At 37.3% G+C, this 16,477-nt stretch overlaps 8 protein-coding genes across 8 annotated transcripts; 4 read left to right on the forward strand and 4 right to left on the reverse strand.

The window, feature by feature from the left end:
* Nucleotides 1-9: 9 nt before the first annotated feature.
* On the reverse strand, nucleotides 10-765 carry DPB4 (DNA polymerase epsilon noncatalytic subunit; the record flags this gene model as incomplete). The annotated part of the gene is made up of 1 exon (XM_062956930.1): nucleotides 10-765. One exon carries the CDS (start codon nucleotides 763-765, stop codon nucleotides 10-12), a length of 756 nt encoding a protein of 251 aa, XP_062807823.1.
* Nucleotides 766-935: 170 nt separating this feature from the next.
* On the forward strand, nucleotides 936-1,997 carry SAS2 (Sas2p; the record flags this gene model as incomplete). Its single annotated transcript, XM_062956931.1, has 1 exon — nucleotides 936-1,997. The coding sequence occupies one exon, from the start codon at nucleotides 936-938 to the stop codon at nucleotides 1,995-1,997; it is 1,062 nt and encodes a 353-aa protein (XP_062807824.1).
* A 152-nt stretch (nucleotides 1,998-2,149) lies between these two features.
* On the forward strand, nucleotides 2,150-5,467 carry PRCAT00001002001 (DNA helicase; the record flags this gene model as incomplete). The annotated part of the gene is made up of 1 exon (XM_062956932.1): nucleotides 2,150-5,467. One exon carries the CDS (start codon nucleotides 2,150-2,152, stop codon nucleotides 5,465-5,467), a length of 3,318 nt encoding a protein of 1,105 aa, XP_062807825.1.
* A 271-nt stretch (nucleotides 5,468-5,738) lies between these two features.
* On the forward strand, nucleotides 5,739-9,683 carry ROA1 (Roa1p; the record flags this gene model as incomplete). The annotated part of the gene is made up of 1 exon (XM_062956934.1): nucleotides 5,739-9,683. The coding sequence occupies one exon, from the start codon at nucleotides 5,739-5,741 to the stop codon at nucleotides 9,681-9,683; it is 3,945 nt and encodes a 1,314-aa protein (XP_062807826.1).
* Nucleotides 9,684-9,786: 103 nt separating this feature from the next.
* ARO3 (3-deoxy-7-phosphoheptulonate synthase) lies at nucleotides 9,787-10,857 on the reverse strand (the record flags this gene model as incomplete). The annotated part of the gene is made up of 1 exon (XM_062956935.1): nucleotides 9,787-10,857. One exon carries the CDS (start codon nucleotides 10,855-10,857, stop codon nucleotides 9,787-9,789), a length of 1,071 nt encoding a protein of 356 aa, XP_062807827.1.
* Nucleotides 10,858-11,255: 398 nt separating this feature from the next.
* On the reverse strand, nucleotides 11,256-13,610 carry PRCAT00001005001 (ubiquitin-specific protease; the record flags this gene model as incomplete). The annotated part of the gene is made up of 1 exon (XM_062956936.1): nucleotides 11,256-13,610. The coding sequence occupies one exon, from the start codon at nucleotides 13,608-13,610 to the stop codon at nucleotides 11,256-11,258; it is 2,355 nt and encodes a 784-aa protein (XP_062807828.1).
* A 199-nt stretch (nucleotides 13,611-13,809) lies between these two features.
* Nucleotides 13,810-15,030, forward strand: CHT4 (putative chitinase; the record flags this gene model as incomplete). Its single annotated transcript, XM_062956937.1, has 1 exon — nucleotides 13,810-15,030. The coding sequence occupies one exon, from the start codon at nucleotides 13,810-13,812 to the stop codon at nucleotides 15,028-15,030; it is 1,221 nt and encodes a 406-aa protein (XP_062807829.1).
* Nucleotides 15,031-15,146: 116 nt separating this feature from the next.
* On the reverse strand, nucleotides 15,147-16,178 carry PRCAT00001007001 (uncharacterized protein; the record flags this gene model as incomplete). Its single annotated transcript, XM_062956938.1, has 1 exon — nucleotides 15,147-16,178. The coding sequence occupies one exon, from the start codon at nucleotides 16,176-16,178 to the stop codon at nucleotides 15,147-15,149; it is 1,032 nt and encodes a 343-aa protein (XP_062807830.1).
* Between the last annotated feature and the right edge of the window lie 299 nt (nucleotides 16,179-16,477).

The following is a 16,477-nucleotide window of genomic DNA, read 5'->3' on the forward strand; positions in this document are numbered from 1 at the left end:
ATACACTAGTTAATCGCTATCTTCCTCATTATCTTCTTCATCTTGCGATATTATACTAACATCAACAAGATGATCATCTTCGAGCTCTTCTAGAGTTTTTTCTTCCTTTTGTAGCGCGGCAATTGGATTTTCAACCACCTTCTCTACATCTTCCTCCTCCTCCACAATAACGTCATCGGTAGCATCATCGTCTTCCTCTTTATTCTCGACCTCTTCTTCCTCGTCCACTTCCACTTCCTCGTCCTCTTCATCTTGATTCGCAGCAGTCTCGATCCCTTTTGTGATAGGATTTTCATTATTGTCTTTTAACCTTTTTGCTACCTTATCTCGGCTCTCTTCTGCTTGGGACTCACCTTCAATCACAGCCTTCTGAGGCCTTTCTTTTCTCCTAGTAGATAGGCTCCCCTCGTAGATTTCTAACTTGTGCTTTACCTCTGGTATGAACCCAGTGAAATCTGAGGTTTCAAGGGCATTTATAATATCCAGAGCGTTCACTGTTTTTCTTGAATTGTTTTTGGAAACTTGCCTTGCATTAAAGAGCATATTGGATACAAAAACCGTTGCTGATCGCTGCAATGCTAATATCGAATCTTTGGCCATAATCATATTTGTATCATTACCATCTTTGTCAGCATTCAAAATATTCTTAGCCAATTTTTGAACCGTAGCTTTTGGAAACAATAAATCATCGATTGATATTGAGTCATCATTTTTAGCATGAGGATAGTTCCCCTCTGCATTCTTTCTCCAGCCCTTTGGAGGCATTTTTACGTTTATATATGACAAAATTTGTATGAATCCTGACGTATTGATATCTACGGCTGGTAACGCGTTTTATCGATTTGAAAAATTATATGCTGGAGAAATTCACTAAATTGAACCTAGAAATTTCAATGGCTTCTAAACGACGAAGTGGCATTTGACTTCTCAGTGGTATGTCAAATAATACACTATCTGATGGTGTATTGCATAATGTTAAGTCAGATAGCTTCTACGGAGTGTTGAAGACACGGAATATCAAGAGAGTGCAGTTGGGAGACTACGAGTTTGACACTTGGTACGGAAACGCAGCCTACTTCATGCCTCTGAATCACACCATGCTAGGGTTTGAGTATCGAAACTTACTATTGAAAAAGAATGAACTGTCTATTAAAGGGTTAAGCAAGTCATCAGGCTTAGAAGTAGCTGCCGAAGGATTCTGGATTGACACCTTATATGTATGTGAATATTGCCTCAAGTATAGCTCTGAGTCTTCTTCGATGGAAAAACACAGAGTCGTATGTCAGATGAAATCCCCGAATCCGCAAATTGGCAAGCTTCTCTATAGAGACGAAATTTCACCTTACTTAATTAGGAAAATAAGAGGTTTTGAAGGTAGGCGGTTTTGTCAGAACCTATCACTCTTCAGTAAATTGTTCTTGGATGACAAGTCTGTGTACTATGACGTTGACTATTTTGACTTTTATGTGATCTACGGAAAGGAAGAACTTCGTGGCAGCAAGGAATCCAATAATGACTATTTCAAACCTATGGGTTTTTTTTCAAAAGAGGTCCTTTCTTGGGACGTAGACAATAACTTGGCTTGCATTTGCGTGTTCCCACCTTACCAAAGAAGACATTTAGGCTCTTTACTAATAGAGTTCTCTTATGTGCTCGCTCAAGAAGTATCTAGACAAGCAAGAAGCGGTCCAGAGCTTCCTTTATCGCCGTACGGCAAGGTTACATACTTGAAGTTTTGGTCAAAAAAGCTTGCCTATGTAATAGCATCCAATTATGGAAAAGGAGATTCGTTTACCCTTGATAATTTGGCAGATGAAACAGGATTTAGGAAAGAAGATCTCTTAATGACACTAGAATACATGAAGTTATTGAAAAGAGATTCTGTAACGGGGGACGTGTTACTTCTTTTAGGAAATTTAGAACAATGGTGTAAGCAAAATGGGGTAGATTCGAACCAGGATAAAGGTATGCTTAATCCCAAGTACCTAGTTCTTTGAAAAAAAATTTTATCTACTAATGTACTATATAAGTTTGTAATTTTATTAAAACCTTTCGTCTCGATTTTGCAATGATTAGCGGCCAATTTTAATTTTTGAGATTGCCATATCTGTGCCTTCGAATTTAGCTTAAGCAATGACCAACTTGGGACATGGTCAAGAAAAGGAGATATTTCGATACCGAGACATCTGATCCGATCCATGGTCCTAATAGTGTAATAAAAAGCGAATCTGCACCTGGTTTAGGGCCGATAGCGAATGACAAAGAAGAGACTCATGAAGAGCAGATAATTGATGACGTTGAAATTATAGAGGCTGAAGATTTTTCGAAATCGAGTGCAAACAACACGTTCAAATCATTTGAAGATCAACTCAAATCTGTGCTTGGGCACTTAGATTCTCTGATCGTTGAATCTTTATATAAAAGATACTTTAAGCAGCCGAATAATCTTACGTTGGCCATCAACGATTATTTGTCACATACTTACGAGGATAAAGCTTTGAATGATAGTAACGACAAGCAACGTCGTCCAGAAGTTACTCAAATAGAAGTCGTCGATGACAATCTGATTTCAAGTAGTCGTAAATGGCATAAATACATTGGATCATTAAACGTTCAGGCCTGGGCAACAAGGCCAACTATGAAACCTCTTCAATATACGGAGAAGCTTGAGCTTAAGAAACTAGTAACAAAGAGTTCAAAAAATAATGGGCTAGTGACTGTGAGAGTATTTACAGTCCCAAAATCAGATAAGGAATACTCACGAGAAATTGGTAGAATATCGGAGGATATCACTCGTATAATAGCGCCTTTGCTTGACTTGGATATCGCAGAATTTGATACCACTGTTATGTTGAGTACGAGTAAAAGATTATCTATTGGTGATTCATTCTATGTTCAGATCGATTGTTTTCTAAAAAGTAATGCATTTGAGGATATCTCTAATATCCCAGATAATGACCACAATTCACCTGTGAAAAAGAAGAAAAAAATATTCGACGGAAGTGCCACAATAGAAAACGAAAAAGAGTCAATTTTAAGGCATAGGCAATTTGCAGTATCACATTTATTTGAATGCCTTGGAATATCACCCTGCAAACATGAAGAAAGTCCTGGAGATGGGTCATCAGTTCAATTGATAAACGACGACTTTAAGAGTGAAGGAGTAGCAAATAGTGCTGAAGACATTAATCTTGATCATTTGAAAGAAATCTATCAAAACAACAATCCTATTCATTTTCTTGAAAACTTGCCGGACACCACCACACCTCCAAAAAAAAACTTTAACCTTGACTTACGTAAATATCAAAGGATCGGTTTAGGGTGGATGTTGGTTCGGGAAAGTGAGATAGAAATGTTGGAGCAATTATCTAAAACTGATGATGGGGCTACCTTGTCTTCTCAGTCCAAAAGTAATATTATTATGAAACGTGATAGTCATCTAAATCCCTTATGGAAAAAGTATGCTTGGCCCAATGATCGGTCCATTGAAGCAAATAAGTCTTCAGAAGAAGTTCTCTGCTCGACTTCTTTTTTTTATGCTAACATGTACAGCGGAGAAATGTCTATTGATAAACCAGTGATTAAAGTCACGGTAAAGGGTGGAATATTAGCAGATGAAATGGGTCTAGGAAAGACGATATCCGCTTTATCGTTGATAAATTCTGTTCCTTATGACTCTGTAGATTCAGATTCGATCGAAAAAAATTATGCTTACAGATCCACCTTAGTTGTTTCACCCATGTCTTTGCTTTCGCAATGGAAAAGTGAATTTGAAAGATCAAACAATAATCCCAATCATAGATGTCTAATTTATTATGGAGGAAATACAGAATCTGATTTACGGGCTCTCTTATCGAGAAATAATAAAAATGTGCCTGTTGTAGTAATAACGACATATGGCACAATAGCAAGTGAGTACTTTAAACGATCTAAGAAGGGTTTTCCTTTGGGACTATTTTCTCTTAAGTTTTTCAGAATTATAATTGATGAGGGCCATATCATAAGAAATAGAAATACAAAAATTGCAAAAGCAGTGTTTGAATTATCTCTGTCAAGGAGGTGGGTGCTAACTGGAACACCTATAATTAATAGATTGGATGACTTATATTCCTTGGTAAGATTTTTAAACTTAGAACCATGGTCAAATATATCTTATTGGCGAACTTTTGTTAGTCTGCCTTTTGAGCTGAACGAAATGCTGCAAACATTCGAAGTCATCAAGCATATTTTAGATCCCATTTTTTTGAGAAGGACGAAAGACATGAAGCTGAAAGATGGAAAGCCTCTCATTGAACTACCGTCGAAGGATGTCATAATAAAGCACATAAAGTTTAATAAGTATGAAGAAGCGGTATATAATTGGTTTAAGAATAGAGCATCGAACTCTTTCAAAGAAGGAATGAAAAGTGGTCTGTTATTGAAGCGGTATTCTCAGATATTGACACATATTTTGCGATTAAGACAAATATGTTGCCATACTGACTTAGTGGGGACCTTAAATGATATTGAAGAGGAGGTCGATAACAGTGAAGATGGATTGAGCGAAAGTCAGCAAATGAAGGCTCAGTTAAAAGGCGAATTCAAGAGTGATGTTGAATCTGAAGACGAAGTCCAAAAGGCTATGAATTATATTTACCAAAATTTCAAATTAGTGAATTCAGAATGTTCTATTTGTACTGAATCACCCATTCAAATTCAGGAATTGTCTATAACGCCTTGCTGTCATTGCTTTTGTCTAGATTGTATTCTAGAGCATATAGACTTCCAGGTTTCGTCTAACCAAACTCCATTATGTCCTAACTGTCGGGAGCCGATATTTAAATCAAAACTCTTTAAAGTGAGAATATTGAATCAAGATAAAGTTACAGTTTTCAAGGCTGATAGCAATATCGAACTAGATTTCCAGCTTTATCTTTATGATCAAACTAAAATATCCTCCAAAATTCAGGCTTTGATAAACTTTATCAGGCAGGAAAATAGAATAGGGGAACAGCTTATAGTGTTCTCACAATTCTCGTCATTCTTGGATATTCTTGAAACAGAAATTGAGTCTCATCTTGGCTCAAAAGTTGTCATATATAAATTTGATGGAAGATTATCATTGAAGGAACGACAGCGCATCTTAGACAAATTCAGTGACCGTTCGGTGAATTCCGACAAGATTACTATTTTGTTATTATCATTAAAAGCTGGTGGTGTGGGTCTCAACTTAACCTCATGTTCTACCGCGGTCTTGATGGACCCGTGGTGGCTGCCAAATGTGGAAGAACAAGCAATTGACCGTATTCACCGCATAGGGCAAGACAAGAATGTAACAGTAGTGCGCTTTATTGTGGAAAACAGTATAGAATCAAAAATGCTTAAAATACAAGAGCGCAAAAAACAGCTCGGTGAAGTGGTCATAGTAGAAGAGGACGAGCGCCGAAAGCGGAGAATTGAAGAGATTAAATTATTGTTTGATGAGTAATTCAATCCTCACGCATATATATTCCTAATGTATTCATCTTTTATTATTTTAGCAATATTTTTATTCTTGGGTTCTGGCTTTCTGAGCGCAAATAGTGATGCGGCATAATAAGCGATGAGGTCTTGCAGAGACCTCAACTGCTCTATTTGTTAATGAAAGTTGCGCTTTGAAATATATTTTTTTTTCTGTTGCGCACCAATTTGTATATTTATCTAATGCTCGCAATTTGTAATAGATTGAGTACCTAATTATGAGGTTTTAATGGTCGCAAATGGATATTTTGAACATACTAAGAGTGGATCCTAAGGATAGGGTACATTTGCGGGTCAGAGATCTCACAGTAGGTGTAAGGTCAAAACGTAAAAATGACATTGAGTCTGACCGCGGTTCAAGAAACATATTAGATAACATCTCATTTGAACTAGGAAGTGGTGAGCTTTTAGCTGTGATGGGAGGATCGGGCACTGGGAAGACAAGCTTGCTCAATGTTTTATCCCAAAGACTTAATTTGCATAATAAAAAGTTAGAATTTAAAGGATCCGTGGAATACCTTCAAGACGGTGGCCCCAAAAAGATCAGATACGGGTATTTGATGCAACGAGATGTTTTTCTACCTGGATTAACTCTTTATGAAACACTCAAATATCAGGCCGATTTAAGATTGCCACCCTCAGCTACCTCAAATGAGAAAATAGAATTGATCAAGTCATTAATGTCCATTTTAGAACTCAACCATCTATCTGATGAGGTCATATGCTCCTTCGGGACACAGGAAACGCATTTTTCAGGAGGCGAACGAAGAAGAGTATCGCTTGCAATTCAACTCTTGTCCAATTCATCAATTCTCTTCCTCGATGAACCTACGACTGGATTAGATACCTCAAGCTCGTTGAAATTAATGCAAATGCTAAAGAAATTGGCATCTCCTGAGATAGGAATCACAGTGATATTATCCATATATCAACCAAGAAGGGAAATCACTTACTTGTTCGACAAAATTTGTTTATTAACAAGCGGTGGAAGAATTGTTTACTACGGTACTTTCGTGGATTCCCCGTCGTATTTTGCTAGCCTAGATTTTGCGAGAGACCAAATAAAAAGAGCAAAGAATGCTTTTGATTCCATATTAGGCTTATCAGCTAAGGATTCTACATCAAAGCTACGAGAAGAGAAGACGGCTGAAAGAATTGAAAAGCTTGTAGCGCATTGGCGTTCTTACTCTAACTCGATCCCTATTATATTGAGTGAGAAGGAAATGCAGAAAAATTTTGAGGAGAATGTGAGACAATTTTCCAAGAGTAGTGATGAGAAAATTTCATTCTTTAGAGAAGTATTCGTCCTAACAAAAAGAGTCCATCTTCTTACTTTAAGAGATAAGAGCTCTTTGCTTGCATTAAATGGATTAGCATTGTTCTTTGGAATTGTTTCAGGATGGCTCTTCTTCAAACCCGGACTGGATTTGGCTGGTATCAGAGCAACTACTTCTTGCCTCTATGTCGTTCTTGAGGTTATAGGGTTTTGTCCGATGTACATAGAAATAGAGCGTCTCTGGTCTGTTGATGGAGTTTGTTTCTTGCGAGAATATCAAGAAAATTGCGTTAGCATTCCAGGGTTTGTTCTTTCGAGAAAGCTCGGTAAGTTTTTCTTGGAAGAAGTTCCTATTTCAATCATTTATTCTGTCATTACGTACTTCATGTTCGGATTGAGAATTGAAGGAAGTGGAAGCTATTTTCTAATCTATTGGGCTGTAACTCTTCTAGTTACTGTTAATGGTATTTCAGCAGGTCTTTTGCTTTTTGCAGTAGCTCCAGACTTCGCTGTGTCATCCTTATTAACAAACGTGTTTTACCAATTGCAAAATAGTGCATGCGGTTTTTTTGTTAACGCAGGTACCATTCCAGTCTACGTCAGATGGACTAAATATATAGCGTACTTCTGGTATGCATTTGGCGCATTATGTGCTAATCAATACACTGACTGGATTGGAAGTTGTCCCTATGAATCTGGTAGTGATAGTTGTGTTCAGTATACAGGGAACTATCAACTAGATATACTCAGTTTTCCTAAAAATTGGATACAAGAGCCTATAGGAATATTGGTAGCTTGGTACTTCGGTTTCAATATTTTGTCTGCTTTTACTTTAACTTTCAAGAATCTTGAATCATCTGTCGCTCAAACCAAGCAAAACAAAATAGGTGACGAAGAAGAAGAAGATGATGAAGAAGAAGAAGACGAAGAAGATACTCAGGACGACGGAAGCTCTATGAAGGATATTGAAAAAGAAAGCCAAGAAATCAGAAGACAATCGTCGCTTGAGAAAGTTTTTAAATCTGGTACTAATTCTGATATCACTTATCTTCAAACAACTACTTATACAGATGTCAATTACAATGACAACCTGTTGAACGATGCTGCCCGAGTAGATTCTGATACTACCTGTAATGATCTTGATATTAGTGTTAAAGATATTAACCTAAGCGTGGTTCCTCCGAGGTTTACTTTGAGAAGAAATGGAGAATTTGAAAAGAAGCTTTTGCTGGATGTTTCATCGGTGTTCAAATCAAGAACTGTCAATGCTATCATGGGTCCTTCGGGAAGTGGGAAGACTACGTTTCTTAATTTTCTCGCTAATAGGCTAGCATTTAAATATAAATCGACTGGGGCTATTTATCTTAATGGCTCCCATCAAATTTTGAATTCTCAATTAGCAAAATTATCTGCTTATGTTACTCAGCATGATAATGCATTAATGCCTAGGCTAACTGTGAGGGAAACGTTATACTTCCAAGCAAGACTAAGGCTCCCACTTGAAGACCACAACAAGATTCCGCTTATTGTGAACACAATGTTACGAAAGACTGAGCTTGTAGATTGTGCCGATACCTTGGTCGGGTCTGAGTACATAAAAGGTATCTCAAATGGAAATAGAAGGAGACTATCTATTGGTATTCAGCTTTTGTCAAAACCACGCATTTTATTTCTTGACGAGCCAACGTCAGGCTTAGACACGAGGTCTGCAGGGGCATTATTGACGCTTTTAAACAATTTGAGTAAAGAAGGAAGAACAATTATCCTCACAATACATCAACCTAGCGAGGCCATATTCAGTCAGTTTGGTATGCTATTACTTTTTGCTAAAGGTGGGCGTGTCATGTATAGTGGTGTTGCATCTTATCTAAGGGATTATTTTAACTCTATTGGGTTAGATGTTCCAGAGGATAAGAATATTGCAGACTATGCTCTTGACTTAATGTCTCCTGGAATCAATGATGATGATGATATGGTGGCCAAGAGAGTTGAAAGTATTGTTTCGTCTTGGAGTGTTAGATCTCCAACTATAGAATTTCATGATTCTAAAGATGCGATCGATCTCGGGGCCCTTGAAAAAAAAAGCCTCCCTTCTTCCTATACCTTGACTGCAATCGTGAAAAGGCAGTTTGTCAATTCTGTGAGAACCAAAGATGCTCTTATTTCAAGGGCTGGTCAGACTATCTTCCAGGCGGTCGTAATTGCTTTGTATTTTGCACCATTGAGGAATTCAAATGATGGTGTCAACAACAGATTAGGTTTGATTCAAGAAGTTATGAATTTGTATTATGTTGGACTAGTCAACAATATTTCATTATATCCTATTGAAAGAAATTTGTTTTATCAGGAGTATGAAGACGGTCTTTACGGTGTTCTTGAATTTAGTGCATCATATTTACTACTCGAGTTACCGACTGAAATAATTCCAAGTTTAATATTTGCGGTATTCATAGTGTTTGCTTGCGGTCTTCCACGGAATGCAAGTATGTATTTCAGTATGTTTCTCTCGGGACTAGCATTAATAAATTGTGGTGAATCTTTAGGTATTGTTGTCAACAGTGTTTTCAGTCACTTGGGAATAGCCTTGAACGTATTGTCATCTTTGGTAATTGTCGCTATTTTTATGGGAGGAACAATGTCAATCAATATGCCCTCATTTTTCTACGGAATTAATTACATTAATCCCGCCAAATATGCCGTCGGGATATGCTCTAGGTTAGGATTTAAGAATCAGGATTTTGACTGCGGTTCAGTCGAATGTACTCTTGATACAGGCAAGAAGGTTTTAGAATACTATAATCTTAATATTGACTTAAGATCATATTTTGGTGGTCTAATTGCATGCTTAATTGCTTACAGAGCAGTGGCGATATTAACTTTGTACATAAGAGTACGGTATTATAATTAGTCTATAAGTCTTAAAATGTATTTTAGATTCAACATAAATTTCATTATAGAAAGATATTTAATTACAGATATTTAATTATAGATATTTAATTACAGAAAGAAGCTTATTTCGATTCTCTTCTGGACCGGACAGCGTTCGCCAATGTGTCCAAGACCTCCGCAGTATCCTCCCATGATATACAAGCATCTGTGATGGAGCAACCATATATCAAGGCATCTTTACCTCCCTTCTCTGGTGGAGGAACATCTTGTCTTCCTTCAACAATATTAGATTCAATCATCAAACCACAAATTGCAGTTTCGCCATTAGCTACCTGTCTCGCTACCTCAGCAGCAACCTTTGGTTGGTTTCTATGATTCTTGCTAGAATTTCCGTGCGAACAGTCGACCATTATTCTTGCATCTGGCTTTTCATCCGACATAATCTTGCTTTTGATTAACAGTTCTTTTGCTTCTTTAACGGATTTCTCATCGTAGTTTGTACCTGATTTTCCTCCTCTCAAGATTACAAAGCAGTCTTTGTTTCCTTCAGTCCCAACGATTGCAACAATACCAGGTTTGGTAACAGATAAAAAGTGATGAGGGTGAGAAGCTGCTCTCATAGCATCTACTGCAACTCCTAAAGTTCCATCGGTACCATTCTTGAATCCTACCGGAAAAGATAATCCAGAAGCCAACTCCCTATGCAACTGGGATTCTGTTGTTCTTGCACCAATCGCCCCAACAGAGAATAAATCTGACAAAAATTGAGGAGAAATTGTGTCAAGCATTTCTCCAGCTATTGGCAACTTCTCAGTCAAATCAGTAAACAATTTTCTAGCAATTCTCAACCCTTTATTAATGTGAAATGAACCATCGATATCCGGGTCATTGATTAAGCCTTTCCATCCAACTGTCGTCCTCGGCTTTTCAAGATATGCTCTCATAACAATATGGAGTTCACCCTTATGTTTATCCGAAGCCTTCTTCAACCTCTCAGCGTAGTCTAATGCCGCAGCAGGATCATGAATAGAGCAAGGTCCAACAACTATCACCAACCTATCATCTTTTCCATTCAATATGTCACAGGTTTGGTCTCTTCCTTCCAAAATTGTTTTCTGAGACACTTCAGATAATTTATATTCGTGCTGTAATAAGTCTGGTGCCACAAGAGGATCATATCCACGAACTTTCATGTGTTAGTATCGGTCATCGCAGAAATTTGCACGTTGTTGTACTTACTTCTCCAGTCCTCCAAGCGCAGCCTATCCCCAATATGCTCGTTTGTAATAAACATTTTAAAGCGTTATGTTCAACTATCAGATTAGTCTGCCTTTCTTATTGAAACAAATAGATATGAATTCAACGTAAATTGCTTGCAAGACTCAATCGAGTAATTTTTTTTTTTCAGTTATATAGAAAAAAAAAAAAAAAGTTAGTCATAGAGCTGCAAATAGGCGAGACACCATTAATAATACGAATCGTTTAAATTTTATAAGCATTATAATCATTGTAAAACTACAAGAAGCACCTAGAAGCTCCAGGAAATACTAAACTGTACTTTTATGCATTTAAAAAATTATGAAGCCGGCTATTATTCCTTTTGTTCGAATATATAGATATATGCATTGTTTCTTATGTCTTCCAAGTTTGATTCGTCGCATAAAACTACTTTTTCATCATTGAACAAAACCCAACTTGTTTTGTTCTTAGCATCTTCTCTAATGAACAGGACGTAGTGACCTGTATGTGGGGAAGATCCCTTGTGACAAATTACAGCCTTAATGGCATACTTCGAATTCTGCTGTGGCGATTGTAGAAGGGCCTTTACTAACTGCTCCTTTTCGGATCGAAGGTCAACCCTGGAAATGGTTTCGGGTATGACACCATCGTCATCTGGATTTTCGAAGAGCCACTCCACGGCAGCATTAGGATCATTAAACAAGGTAAGTGCCTTCTTGGCCAAAAGTTCAGAAAATCCCATACTCGTTAGGTTTGCAATCGGATCATCAGTCGGCTTATTAGAGGAGTCAGCAGAAGCATTTACAGCATCTTCATCTATATCATCCAAGTGGGCTAAAATCCAATTCATTGCGTCCTCGGCGTTTCCGTTTCCCGTATTTTTTAAACCTGCTATACATTTTTCCTCTGGAAATCCCATGCTCAAGAGCATTGTGAAAGACTCCTCGTTTGGAGTAAAGTCGTCCCGATTATCATCTCTATTCTCTGAAACTTTGATTTCGTCATCCTTTATCTTTGGTGCAGCAAAATTTCGTAAGTCAAGCTCATAAGGAATATCGATAGGCACGTCTACCTTTGTAGGAACCCAGTTCTCCAACTTGATTCTATTTATGTTGACTATCAAATACTTGGGATATGTACTGAATCCCGTGGACCTTACAGCAGTGGTCGATTTGGCATTACAATGGTCGCATTTGTAACCTTCTATCGTCTCAGGGCCACAATAGCTTTCAAAGGAGGTCTTCAAGTTCGTCTGTTCATAAATCTTTCTTCCCGTTTCTTCGTCTACTGCTATTACTTTTTCTTCAATGGGAAGTGATAAATTATCAATAAGCTCATCTTTAAGTTTTGCTGCTGAACACGACGAGCAAACAACTTTGTTTCCAAATAAGAAGTTAAAATCTTTATCAAGGGAAATACCGAGTTCGTTATCGACTTTATCTAAAAAGTATAACAAGAATTCATACGCATCTTGCTGTCTCAGAGTTTTAAATTCAGGATGATTTTCGCCAATTAATGTCTTGAATGTAGACGGTTTCAAACCGATTTGATACCCATCGTCATCTGAGGATGCTGGGAAAGAGTATCTTCCGCTTAAAAGGCCGTCAAATATCTTGATTAATTGAGATCTCAAGTCCTTGGTAGGATCAACATCATGGGAGAATTTCTCATTCTGGAAGTACGCCTTGTAGTTGTCAAGGCTAAATAACGCCTGAAGCACGGAATTGATGTAACATGAGTTGCCTAAGTTTTGGAAGCCAGTTAACCCTGGTCCAAATATTGGTTCGAGCTTCTCACCATTCTGCCCGTCCAACTTGAAATCCCAGCTCAAATTTTGGTCTAAATTTAGTTCTACCAAACTTTTCTCTGTCTTCTTAGCTTTTTGCAAATCGATTCCGAACGAAGATAACTTGTTTACAACGTCGAAAACTTTTATTTCATCATTACATTTATAACAATATGCATCATAGCTGTCCTCGTCGACGGCGCTTAACGATCCAAGTTTAATTGCGATTGAATGTCCTGACAATTCATAATGCTTTAATGCGTGTGAGTTTCCTTTCAAAGATGAGCCAAATTGTTCTCTACCGCACCCTATAGCCCCACAATGTAAGCAAATCCATAAATTCTCCTTCAATTCGCACATCAGACATTTGCTTAAATCAAGCGACTCATTAGGAACTTGTTCAAATTCAACTGAATGTTCGCATGGAAGTACCTCTTGTTCCCAAGCTTTGATCTCATCCTGCCTTCCAGCCGAATTGGCTGATAAAATATCTGAAACTAAATTGTGAAACTCGGGAGATAGCTGCTCAAGTATATAAGACTTCTGATGACGAATATCATATACCAGATAGCTTAAGTCATATGTTTCTTCTTCCGTTAAATCTCTAACTTGAATTTTAGCTATTTTTTGTTTCCGTTCACCTTTCTCATCAACGTATTGATTACGTTCGTAGTCAGGTCTCAACACTTTTATTATGTTCAAAAAAATCCAATGCCCGCATGTCTCATAATGCTCCTTTGTATGATTAAGTGCCCCTCTTGAAAAAGATTGATAACACTTTAGACAAATATCTAATCCCGAAGGGTTATTATCTGCTGTATCAAAACAATAGATGCAATCATCTTTTTGAATTCTTGTATTCGGCTCAATTTTCGAGGGAATTTCTAGCGGAATCTCCAATATTCTAACTGTTTCTGACATTACTTTCTACGTTTGATTATGAAGCATTTACTTGTTTGCCATCACGAGATTTGATTTTAATACTCGATTTTTATATTTTTTCCGCAAAGTTGCAAATGACAAGTTTTTGTGCCGGATATCACAAGCAATAAATAAGACACATATCAATTAAATAGCGATCATATTACACCAAATTAATCAGCTTTATATGGTAAGATAAATGTTTTTTCATACAAAGAAGAAGGATTCTGTTGATATTAAGGGCCTCAGAACTTGCGTCTATTACTCCAATTGGTCTGTCTATGAAAGAAAGCATTTTGCAATTGATGTCCCAGCTGACTTAATTACGAATCTATTTTACGCCTTTTTAGCTATAAATCAGGATACTGGTGCTTTAAAACTTAGCGACGAATGGTGTGATGCTCAATTGCCTTTGAAATCTCCTAGAAATTCAGATAAGAAAATAACTGGTAGTCTCAAACAAATATTTGAGTTAAAACAGTTAAATAGGCATATGAAAGTATCCGCATCTATAGGTGGTTGGGGTTCTGCAGAAGCTTTTAAAAACGTTACGACGAGCTCACATAAAAGACTGAAGTTTATTCAGAGTCTGATCTGGCATCTCAAGGAATACGGTTTTGATGGTCTAGATATAGATTGGGAATACCCAAACAACTCTCAGGAGAATGAGCTATTGGTCAAGCTTCTTCACGAATTGAGATCTGAAATGGATAAGATATCTACTGACCTCTTACTCACCATTGCTTCTCCTGCTGGAAAGGAACAGCTTAACATTTTGGACTTAAAAGAGTTGGATAGGTATTTATCATTCTGGAATGTGATGTGTTACGATTTTAATGGAGAATCTTGGTCAGATAAGACCGCTTATCATTCAAATTTATTTGGATTTAATGGAGACAACAATCTTAATTGCTCTGACACTATAAACCACTATATCAAAAAAGGTATTAAACCTGAGAAATTAATATTGGGAATGCCTTTATATGGACGAGTCTTTCATGGAGTGAACGCTCCAAGAATTGGACAAAGCTTTAATGTAAATTCACATCCGAAAAACAGAATTAAAGGAGATACAATTGATTACAAGTTAATACCTCCTAAAGGTTTTCGAGAGTCCTTTGATAGTCATAAAGTTAGCGCTTTCTGCTACGATGACTCGACGAAACAATTTATTTGTTACGACAATGAGAAGTCCGCCAGAATCAAGGCCCAATTTGTAATTCTGAAGGACTTAGGAGGCGGAATGTGGTGGGATTCTTGTGGAGATTCGAAAGAGTTATCTAAATCATTGATAAATCTGTTCGTTTATCAGATTGGCGGTCTTGACGTCTTGGACAAAACAAATAACCATTTAAATCTTTATAAGGGCAGTACCTTTTTAAAAGATTACTTCCATGACAAGAGCCTATTGCAGGATTAGGAGAAAGAAAAATACAAACACAGCTACCCGTGTTTAATAATATTTTATATTCGATTATTTTTTAAATACTGATTTGTACGTAAGAAGTGCATTTCAAATAACTTCACATTTCATGATCATAAGATAGAGTCCATTCTTGCAAATACATTGAATACGGCCGCGATCAACTCCAACTGTAATTCGTTGGCACCACTGCTTTCGATTTCTTTATTGATCTCTTCGCTAAGATTTGCCCCTAAACCTAAAGAACTTTGGTGAGACAAGTTAAAGGGGTATTCGCTAAAAATATTGAGTAACTCGTCGGCTCTTGCTAATGCCTGATCTCTTTTATCATAATTTAGTGACATTAAGACATTTTCTAAAACGTTTGCTGCATATGAGCCACATACAAGAGCAATGGTTCGAAGATACTTGAACGATGTGTTAGCCGGAAACTGTTCATTGGATAAAGACTCCAAGTTGACAGTTCTTTGTGTCAAGACATTTAAAATCCTATGCTTAATATATTCTTTTGACATCTTATCGGCGACAGGATGTGTAGCCATATCAAACAAAAAAAAGTTCTTTCTCTCAGTTCTCAAGATCCCTTTGTCAACTAATCCCTTGGCTAACCTCTCCCTTACTTGCTTCAATTGATAGCTTATTTTCATTAAATTCCAAGTCTCTCCACTCAACAAATCTATCCAGTTTGTAACAGATAAACGCGACTCGTCGTTCTTCATAATTTTCAAAGCTTCATCTAACAAAACCTCGCCCGTAGGCTCCGTGTTAATGACCTCAACTAATCTATCACTCAATTCAAAGTAACGTCTAGCCGGATCGTTGACAAGACTAATTTTATTTCGAAAAGCAAGCTCCAACAATATACATCCACGCAAAGCGTACGAAATGTTGTCATTCCAGAAAGACAAGTATCCCTCCTTATCTTTCAACCCTATTAATAAAACTTCTTCCATTAAAGTTAATAATGGTAAGTTCAAAGCCTCCCTATCCTGAATATCTCTAGAATCATATCCAATCTTGTGGTCGGCACTATCACTTTTGGAAAACTCGTCTCCATCAAACGAGTTGGAGGATCTTGACTTTGTACCCGAGGAATTGACATTCTTATTTCCTCCACGGCGCCTTTGTAATCCTGAAGATGACATAATAAACACGATCTATCCCTCCACTTCTTCTTATAAATCTATCTTGTAACTGAGAGTATTTTTTTTTTCGACCTCCAGTGTCCCTAAAATTTAGTTGAGAATGAGGATTTTGTATCCCAACTTACAGAAATAATTCGCAGAAAAATAGATATCAGTACTAATATTGCTAACAACCTATAACACTAATCAAAAAGAAAGTCTCATTGCGTTCGGTTCCCCTTAGAGGATTTATTGGGAAACTATCGGCCTTTGTACTATAGACATCCTTCGCTGGTTGTATTTAGCAACAGCCCGCTTTG

This window comes from Priceomyces carsonii, assembly GCF_900007245.1.
Source record: "Priceomyces carsonii strain CBS4050 genome assembly, scaffold: Debaryomyces_carsonii_scaffold_1, whole genome shotgun sequence".
NCBI classification, from domain to species: Eukaryota; Fungi; Ascomycota; class Pichiomycetes; order Serinales; family Debaryomycetaceae; genus Priceomyces; species Priceomyces carsonii.